Source organism: Ylistrum balloti, unplaced genomic scaffold (assembly GCF_031769215.1).
Source record: "Ylistrum balloti isolate Yb309-2 unplaced genomic scaffold, AGI_CSIRO_Ybal_v1 Utg369888, whole genome shotgun sequence".
NCBI classification, from domain to species: domain Eukaryota; kingdom Metazoa; phylum Mollusca; class Bivalvia; order Pectinida; family Pectinidae; genus Ylistrum; species Ylistrum balloti.
This window is the reverse complement of record NW_026782022.1, coordinates 493,461-503,022: the sequence shown is the minus strand read 5'-3', so window position 1 is coordinate 503,022 and position 9,562 is coordinate 493,461. Positions and strand designations below refer to the sequence as shown.

The 9,562-nt window shown below is 35.9% G+C and overlaps 1 protein-coding gene across 1 annotated transcript; it reads left to right on the top strand.

The window, feature by feature from the left end:
• Positions 1 to 3,819: 3,819 nt before the first annotated feature.
• Positions 3,820 to 8,973, top strand: LOC132546400 (band 7 protein AGAP004871-like). Its single transcript, XM_060210113.1, has 8 exons — positions 3,820 to 3,826; positions 4,074 to 4,201; positions 5,227 to 5,299; positions 5,504 to 5,586; positions 5,917 to 6,120; positions 6,876 to 6,931; positions 7,618 to 7,696; positions 8,785 to 8,973. The coding sequence occupies exons 1-8, from the start codon at positions 3,820 to 3,822 to the stop codon at positions 8,971 to 8,973; spliced, it is 819 nt and encodes a 272-aa protein (XP_060066096.1).
• The last annotated feature ends 589 nt before the right edge of the window (positions 8,974 to 9,562 follow it).

Genomic DNA, 9,562 nt, shown 5'->3' with positions numbered 1-9,562 from the left:
CTTTTGGTTTGACCCAGCCGAGTAGCCTCCCTTGATATTAGCCTTAAGTGCCACATCAAATGAAGGATGTGCTCATTTTGAAGTCTGGGTTATATCAACTGAAAACAAAACAAAACAAAACAAAAACGCTAGTTAGAATTGAAATATGCTATTTACTTAATCAACAAATTTAGACCGATACAAAACAATACATTGATTTTCCCCGAGGACCTTTCTTGTATTTACCTGTGATTAAGATGATTTATGTTTTAATTCACCAGTTCAAACGAACATAAATCATTTATCAATTAAAACTCAACACTGTCATATAGAATACAGCTCACTACAGCTTGCGCTTTAATGTGGTTAAAGTACAAGAAACACGACAATCTGCGTCGCGACAGTTCCATGCTTCCAAAGGAGTATATTATCGGACACCTGATCGAGTTGCCTTTGTCCATCGCTATAAACCTGAAAGAACATCAAAACCGAATCATCGATACACTGTTACTGATATTCGTCATCTGTTGGTATCACAATAGAGACGTCTCAATCTAGATGTACATAGTCAGTCGAGAGATAGCTCTGGGGCACTTTTATCGTGACATAATAGACGATCGATAAATATAGCTGATTTTACATTTAATGGCATTAACAAATACCAACAGATAATAATCTATCTTACTTCAATTTTTTTCTGGCTTACATTATCGACTATTTTATATTGATATATCGGCGTTCATCTGTTCAGAACTTTTCCCAGAATTCTTTAGACATTATCATTGATTAATGATATAACACTAATAAAGCGAGCTTTTTAGAATTGGGAATCAAAATACGATCTGTTCAATCTATCATTGTGCTGTGTCATAACGGATTTCTTTAAAATATACTATAGAAGTCGAGAATTAGGATCTCTTTACTGGATTGGACAAAACTAGAAGAAATCCGATTGTCGGGGGATTGGACGTTCAAGTGGATCACAAATCAAAGCTATAAAATATTTCTTCTTGTCTTCGAATATATATTTGACACATAATGAATGGCGATATTCATGTATATTCATAAAGAGCCGTTGTACACATTACCTTTTCTGTAATCTTGTGACCGTTTCTGATTTCCTCTTCTCGAGTAGAAATATTTACTATACCTCTGCTCTATCTGTATAATATCTCTCTCCGCTAAGTTGCTCATGACTAATACCGATTTTTGTAGAGACAAAAAAAAGTTGCAGGCGACGGACTATGGACGATGCGGTAGACCATAAAGCTCATTTAGCCCTTCCAGATATATAATCTAAAAACCTTCATCTTGTGGAAGAGTGTGACTGAAATAGTTGGCAAGGAAAAGCATCTGGGTGTCAAAGTGGACAAGGACCTATAATTTTCTACTAATATAGGACTAGAACATAGAATACGCTTTACCAGCATGTGGAGTGACTACTCAAAACGACAGCGTCACCAGAGGGAATGTCCAAAAGCAACGAAGTGAAAAATCAAAGCAAATCCTACCAAGAAACCCTGTGCCATTAAAGTTAACCCTCCTGTGAATACCAATGCCAAAGAGCTGACGTAATATAAGTACGCGCAATTCCGATACTAGATACTAAATGGGATAGACAGTTGTGGCAGAAACTAATTTGTGGAAAAACACTTCGAGGACAAAGTTAAATGATTGCAACGAAATCTCAGAGGATAAACATCAGGCAGTTCACTTTCAAAGAGTGGTAAACTACTGAGCATGATCCTGGATATGGTCTCCTCAGAAACTGACAGTAATTCATTTCAAATTTTCAGACTTAAAAATAACTAGAGAGACCATCCGACACAATTCATGCATATCTACTTTATTATCAAATCGAACAGATCAATACTCCGGAACCGAAAATGGAAAATGCTGAGTCAGAGAGGCCGATCGGGCTAATAACAAACTAAACGACAGGTATTAGCTAGACCAAACAAGTATGTAATGAATATTTTTCACAATCGCTATCACTATACTTGTTACATAATAGATGAGGAGGGGCTTCTATAAATCATATGACTTGTAACCAATCCCATTAGTTATTTGAAGCAATATAATAAATTAAATCAAACAATCTTCAAGTCCGGGATCTGTTTTCATCCTCACTGCTTGGTCAGTCTCAGCTACCTCTAAAATGCAAACCCGCACTATACATGACGTCATTATCATAATGACGTATTATACGCAAATTCAAACGTCATATCTGTAACTAGTGCGTTGCCGTCGGTCTCTTGTACGTTTTCATTTGCTGTTGAAATAAGACAACAACAGACAACACATATTATGTAAGTATTGATGTCGTGTTTGAACAATTTATGTTTTGAAAGTATCAATCTGACGTCTTACTACTAACAGTAATTACAATATTAGCTCTTATGAGTCCAGCGGAGAGGATCCCTAAAGGGTACCTAAGCTGGAAAATGTATAATTATTTATCATTAAATAATACTAAGCGTGAAATGAATAAAGAAAATCGCTTTCATTTGAAAGAAAAGTTTTCAACATATGAATCGAAATTTCACCTTAGAAAATCAATATTCATATATCCGAAGAAATGGCGAGTTTAACTTTCCTAAATTCTTATCAACAAGGCACCGTCAATGAAAACCAAATCTCAAAGATAGCTTTCACCAAATCCCGGCATGTTTTGATGTGTTCACAGATTTCTTGAGACGTATTTTAAGATAAGCCACACATTTTCTATTGTGTTGATGTCAGGGGATTGAGATGGCCATTAAAGATTGTTAATATTATTTAGTCTTCGCTGAACACTTCTAGCAGATATGTTTAGCTCATAATGAGAATTGAAATCGCTGTCAATGTCTTTCAAACTTTGTCTTCTGTTTTTCTTCAGCAAACGCAGAATCGGCGGTCTCCCCTGTCGACAACCGATTTCTTTCTTCCGCGAATGTTACTGCTTTCAAGTGATTAACCTTCATTAAATTTCTTCAATGTCCTACAAATCGTTGACTAAATAACACTGAGTATTTCTGCCAATTTATACTGTTTTTCATCCAGACGATATAATTCGACAACTAATTTGGTCTGCTCGCCTTTGTTTGCAGTGGATACAATAGAGAAGTCGATGTAAGGGGAACAACTCTTGCATGCGTAATGGCTAAAACCATATTGTAAAATTATTTCCGACATAATTTACGGCCCAGATAACAGTAATATACCAAATGCGAGACGATTTTCATGATTGAACACATGATTGCATCACTTTTGGCACGTCTCTGTACTGTATATATCATGATATAGCGGGGAAATGAATATATGTCATCTGACATGTAAAGTGACGTTTGAAATATTCAGTCATAAATAGCTGTCTGCAAATTATATTTAGCTCTAAAACGTGTTGTTTTATTGGTCCGTTAACAGATACAAATCATTTCAAATATATTTATACAAAAAGCGGTTTGCTTCAATATCATAGTGTTTTATAATCCATCACGAAGGAAAATCCCAATGTCTATTTCGTTCCTGACTATCAGATAAAGAGATCGGCCATTTATTCATGTGCGTGTAAGCGATCCATACCGAGTAAAGTATTGATGAAATATCATTATTGTTAATCATACGTTTATAAACAACAAAGGTGGACAATATCATTTTTTTCTTTTTGATGCATGATACGGGTATTATCTGGAAGCTACAGACCTGATATGAAATCATAAACAAACATACCAGTATCTAGTCGGGAAGAATAATTAACACTTGTTTCCTCAGTGTTATATCTTTATGTATGATTCATCTCTCACAGTCTACAGGAGTCCGCAAACACGTATTGAAGGCAATTCTCACAACTTCACAGACATGGACTGTAAGTCACTATTCATCGTTTACTTTAAATGTCCTAACCAGCATTTAAAAACCTTTGAATTAAAAAAACAATCGTCTATTCTATAAAAATCACAAGAATTCAAATGTAGTTTATATTTTACTTATGTTTCAATTGTAAATACATTTTCCATTTTAAAAAAAAGCAACGTTGTTCTAAATAAAAACATGAAACACGAATTTCACAATATTAACTTATGATAATGTGTATGATTTTGAAAATTCAACAGCAAATAACTGCGCTAATGAACAGACACTTGGAGACGGAGAGATTGGCTGCTGTGGATACATATTGATGTTCTTTTCCACTATTCTGTTTCTCGCCACCTTGCCTTTCTCTTTGTGTGCTGCAATACATGTAAGTACAGCCTGTATCAACAAACGTAAGAGTTTTCAGTTTACTTACTCTCTGTATTTCCATACTTTTAGCCCTTAAAAAATCTAATGTTTGGCATAAACTTCACTGAATTGATTGCAATACATTAGATTGTAATAATACAGGTGGATGAAAGACAACTTTATATAACTAGTGTAGCCGTGTATTTCATTAATAAATCATACATTTTCACCCAGTCATATGTAAACTTTTTTCAGTCGATTTTATCATAAGAACGACAAGAAGAGAAAGGAAAAAAAGAATCTGTAACTCAATTTTCCTTTGCAAATGTTATTACAAGTAACTACTGGGATGGTATATATTGGTGATAGAAAACTCACTGGAGGCAAATTGTTTCCTTAAATCGACAACGAGATGTTACACTATTCTATCGTGTTTTTAAAGAATGGAAATTAATAATTTTGATAGTTAAGTGACTGAGATCAATGAGACAGTAAGTGAACTTTTTATAGAATGAAGAAAAATATCAAAGATTTTGTCAGTTATATCTATACATGAAAACAAATGGCGTGCCATTTGGGTACCCCTTGCTGGCCTTTCTGCGTTATATTTATAGACACGAAGAAAGCTGAAGAATCTATTTGTCAAATATCAAGAAAAGATACAGAATTCAAACACTAGGCAGATTTTTTAAAACAATTTTCTTCAAAAAGCAATGTCGGGGTAGCGTCATGTTACGCTTCATTGTCCGTTGCGATCACCCAGTAGAAGACGTTTCCGTTGAATATAATATTTACTCCAGAGATATTTCACTGGTGTTGGAATCGATCTATTTTGTCCTAAATATGTCTCACCCATTGCGTTTTATATGGAACATATATCTGCATTCATACAACATTAAACATGACGCAAACGCAGTATAATAAGTATATAGCGAATGTTAAATGATTCCTTCGATACAAATACAGCTTTCTGGGTATATCCGTTTTGCAGTATGCTGATGTTTCCTTGCAGTTATTCACTTATTCACTATATGTACTTCACAGATAGTACCTGATTATGAGCGAGGTGTGGTATTCCGCCTTGGTAGAGCAAAACGTGATGGAGCGAGGGGTCCAGGTATGACATATAGATTTTTAACATGAGTATGACATTTCACGCTTCTTGAACCGCCATATGTATGGTGAAATTCATGGTTTTAAACCGCAACTATTTATCAACTAATGTTGGTATAGCAATATACTTTAAGATTCACAATATTCCTGTTTTTTAAAGCAATAATATGTTTTCATTTTTGTCGATATACCGTTGTATGTTTTATAGGTATTGTATTCATCCTACCATGCGCAGATCAGTTTCATTCGGTAGACTTAAGAATCAAATCTTACGATATACCACCACAAGAGGTAAGCCCTAGATATGCATGGACAATCAGAGGTAAGTTTCAGATATTAAAAAAAACCTTCAGATATTACACAACAACGAGTTAGTCCTAGATATATCCTCGAAGAGGGAAATCCTAGATTTACCAACATCAGTGGTTAATTCTAGATATACCAAAAGAGGTAAATCCTAGAGTCCTTGATATACCATTTATCATATACCATGTAAAGAGGTAAGACTTTTACATATACCATCACAGGAGCATATTCTAGTCCTACCTAGTAAGAACTTTTAAGATAATCACGGGAGATACAGCCGATTTGGTTGTAGGTGTTGATTTATTCTTATTGTAGATTTTGTCCAAGGATTCGGTGACTGTTGCAGTGGATGCTGTGATCTACTGTTATGTGTTTGACCCGGTCATGTCTGTGTGTAATATACAGGACGCATTCGGATCCACTCGCCTTCTAGCAGCCACAACACTGCGAACCGTCCTTGGAACGAAAAATATGACCGAAATGCTGGCAGACAGGGACACCATCTCGAAGGAAATGCAGGTTATCTGTAATTCAGTGAAACTGGAACTTAAAAATCTTCGATTTTTCAAAATTTGATTTTGTTTTCTTGTCATATGATCTGTTGTAGATGTGTTTAAATTTGCCGTCGTATTACAGCTTTACGGCTAATGTTATGATGGGGCTGTAATGATTGAACCCGCTATATCATGACGTAGCAATGATAATCCGGCCACTACATTTACTCCATTGCATAAGATGAACTCGTCGTCCTCCTCAGTGTTATAAGTACTATGAATTTACAACAACTGTGCTAATGTTAACATATATCGGCTACCGACGTGAGATAAATCTACTTTTGAGATGAATTTGTATCCGTTGAACATAAGTCATTGGAGGCTATTTAGAGTGTATCAAACAACCCAGAAGTTACAGAACCACTAATAACATCACATTTACAGGCGAAGCATACAACCGTAACAAGAAAACAAACGCAAGCCAATACCATAACTTATAATGTAATGGTCATAAATTGTTCAAAAGATGTGATATCACAATACCACAGTGATGAATTCAAGTGATGATAAACGTGAACATACAGGCTGGCATTCAAGAACTAAGACAATGACCACGAGCAGAAAATGTCGCGCGCATCCCTCATGTAAAGGGTTATACTAAACTTCGTTTTGTGTATCCCAGCTATGGCTCACTATCAACTAGGATCCCAAACATATCCGAAATGGGAAAACACAACTTTGCTGAATACGTGTACAGAATCGAATTTCATTTAATTTCAGCAAATTCTAGACGAGTCAACAGATCCGTGGGGCATTAAAGTGGAGAGAGTAGAAATGTAAGTAGTGTGTCACTAAGGAGGAAAGATATTTAGAAACTGGAGAACAGATGTCGTTTGACATTGAGCAGGAGGATTGAACAGAGAAAAATGAAAATAAAAATTCAACAATGTAGTTCATGATAGCGTACACGACAAACGAGAGTCAGTTGGAGTAACAACGAGGAAAACGTTACTGAAATATCCGTGAGGCATATTTAGTGATAACAGATGGGATATGTTCAGATAATATTCTAAGTGAAGATGCGTATTAAAAGACTACCACAACATCACAAAGAAATATTTCATTTCAAACGGGATCGACCAATCAAAAGGGGATCTTTTAGTTGCTTCTCCGCCAATGTCATTAACGTTTTATTTCAAAGGCACGTATTCATTATTTCTTGCAATGCATGCAATAGTATCGGATCACGCGTGAAAACGAATGATAGGTAAGGACATGGGTATCCAAAGTTCGAGTTTTATTTTCATCCCATTTCTATTCTGAAATGTTGGAAAAATATATCAATTGAATATATATAAAAAAGACATATTTTATGAAAACGATAATGGTAATAAGACAAAGGAACAAATATCATGGTAGTTGACGCCCTTAGATCATGGCTGTGAAATATAAAATTTTAAGGATGACAAAAGAACGTCCATCCGATAATAATCAAAAGAATAATATAATGTGTCTATTACAGAAAAGATGTCAGGTTACCGCATCAATTACAGAGAGCTATGGCAGCAGAGGCAGAGGCATCTCGAGAAGCCAGCGCAAAGGTATCTCCACGGAATAACTACTTTTGACCCTGATATTCTGACGATGGTACTTTGTACATTGCTTGGTCTAACAAACAACTTACTTAAACAAGAGGTCCATATCGCTCTCTTGACTTTTGCTTTGCTGAAATTGCATTAGTAAAACTAAAAGAAAAAGAATTTTAAATATCAAAGCACATAACACATACCTATTTCCCCATTAGTTTCAAACAAGTCATACTTCAGACCAAATTTGGGGCTAATCCTATCATTCCTATCGGAGAAGTAGGTTTTTATATTCCTTATTAGGCCCGTCCCTCTCCTCCGCAGTGGCCCAAGATCTACTGTTCCCCTTCACCTAAGAATGCTTCAGAACTTTGAGCATGTTCCTACAGGAGGAATAATATTTCAAATAATTTGCTCAGTTCCCCTAACGAGCGGCACACATGCCGCCCAATCGAGAAGAGATCCACTTTTTACACAAATTTGACCCCCCTTCACCTAAGAATGTTTCACTCACTTTGGGCACAATTCCAACAGGAGGAGTATAATTTTCAATGTTTTGCTCAATTTTCCCTATTGGGTGCCGCTTTCTTACCCATTTAGCAAATAATGCTGCAGAACAAATTCGGGCAAAACCCAATCATACCTACAGAATTTTAAAGAATTCCCTAATGGGCCTCGCCCTGTGTTCGAGGCCCAACGTTTATAGAACATAAATTTCCCTTTACCCATAAATGCTCCACATCAAAATTGGTCAAAATCAAATCATTGCTACAGGCGGAGTAAGATTTTAAGGAACTTGCAAAATTTCCCGTAATGGGTCCCACCCCTTAGGCCCTTGAAGACCAAACTTCGCCATTGATACAAACGTAGTTCTGCTTCCCCAAAAGGATGCTTCCGACAAAATTTGGCTAAATCTGATCAGTTCAAAACTATTGGCGATTGGTAGAAAAAGTTGACGGACTGACGGAAGCTCGAGGTATGGCATAAGTAAGCTCACCGGTCCTTCGGACCAGGTGAACTAAACACGTAATTACCAGAAACCTTGAATGCCATTTCATGGTCAAAAATCAACCTTCTTACCTGTACTGTATTTGTCCAAACAGGTTCTAGCAGCCAAAGGTGAACAGAGAGCATCTGCTGCACTGAAAGAAGCCGCTATGGTGATGTCTGATTGTCCAGCTGCCCTTCAGCTTCGCTATTTGCAAACACTTAATTCGATCGCTGCCGAGAAGAATTCGACTATAATATTTCCCCTACCAATGGAGATAATGAAAGGCTTATCAAACCATTAGCACCAAGTCTAACTTAATGTTTTATAACCCAGTTGCATCGTATACTGCAGTTGTTACAAACGCAATGTAAATGGAGCTCTGAAAGGAACAGTTCAGTGTTGTAGCATTGTTGTTATCATCATGTTCAAATACTTACGTTTACAATAACCGTTCAAAGGTAACACGACTCATTTATAACTGATGTATCTCGCCATTATAACAGAACAGTGTGTAAAATGAAAGGGCGAGTGGAAATAGTTAAGTGTGCCAGTAGATAATAGTGGTAGTATTAAAAAAACGTACAAGTCTATTAAAGCGTTTTCATTGTTTTGAAATAAAAATTAAAACCAGATCATACATCAATACAACATTAAATCACAAGGAGTAAGTAAACTTGGACCTTTTAATTAATGTTAATATACATCTACTCGCTTACTTCAATCGAAATCGATAAGAGAATATGCATGTTCATTTTCTGTGTCTTCTATTTATGCTTTCCATAGATATAATTATAAGGGAAATATTTTCAAAGATGAAAACGATGCAACAATACAATGTCAAAAATGGCACCCATATGGATAAGATAAGAATGCAATGCACATGCATATAT

Bases quoted from the DNA above. Each gene is read 5' to 3' on its own strand.
- LOC132546400 (XM_060210113.1), top strand. The intron at 5,300-5,503 runs GTATGACATATA...TATGTTTTATAG, and splicing joins TGATGGAGCGAGGGGTCCAG to GTATTGTATTCATCCTACCA. The intron at 6,121-6,875 runs GTTATCTGTAAT...ATTTAATTTCAG, and splicing joins CCATCTCGAAGGAAATGCAG to CAAATTCTAGACGAGTCAAC.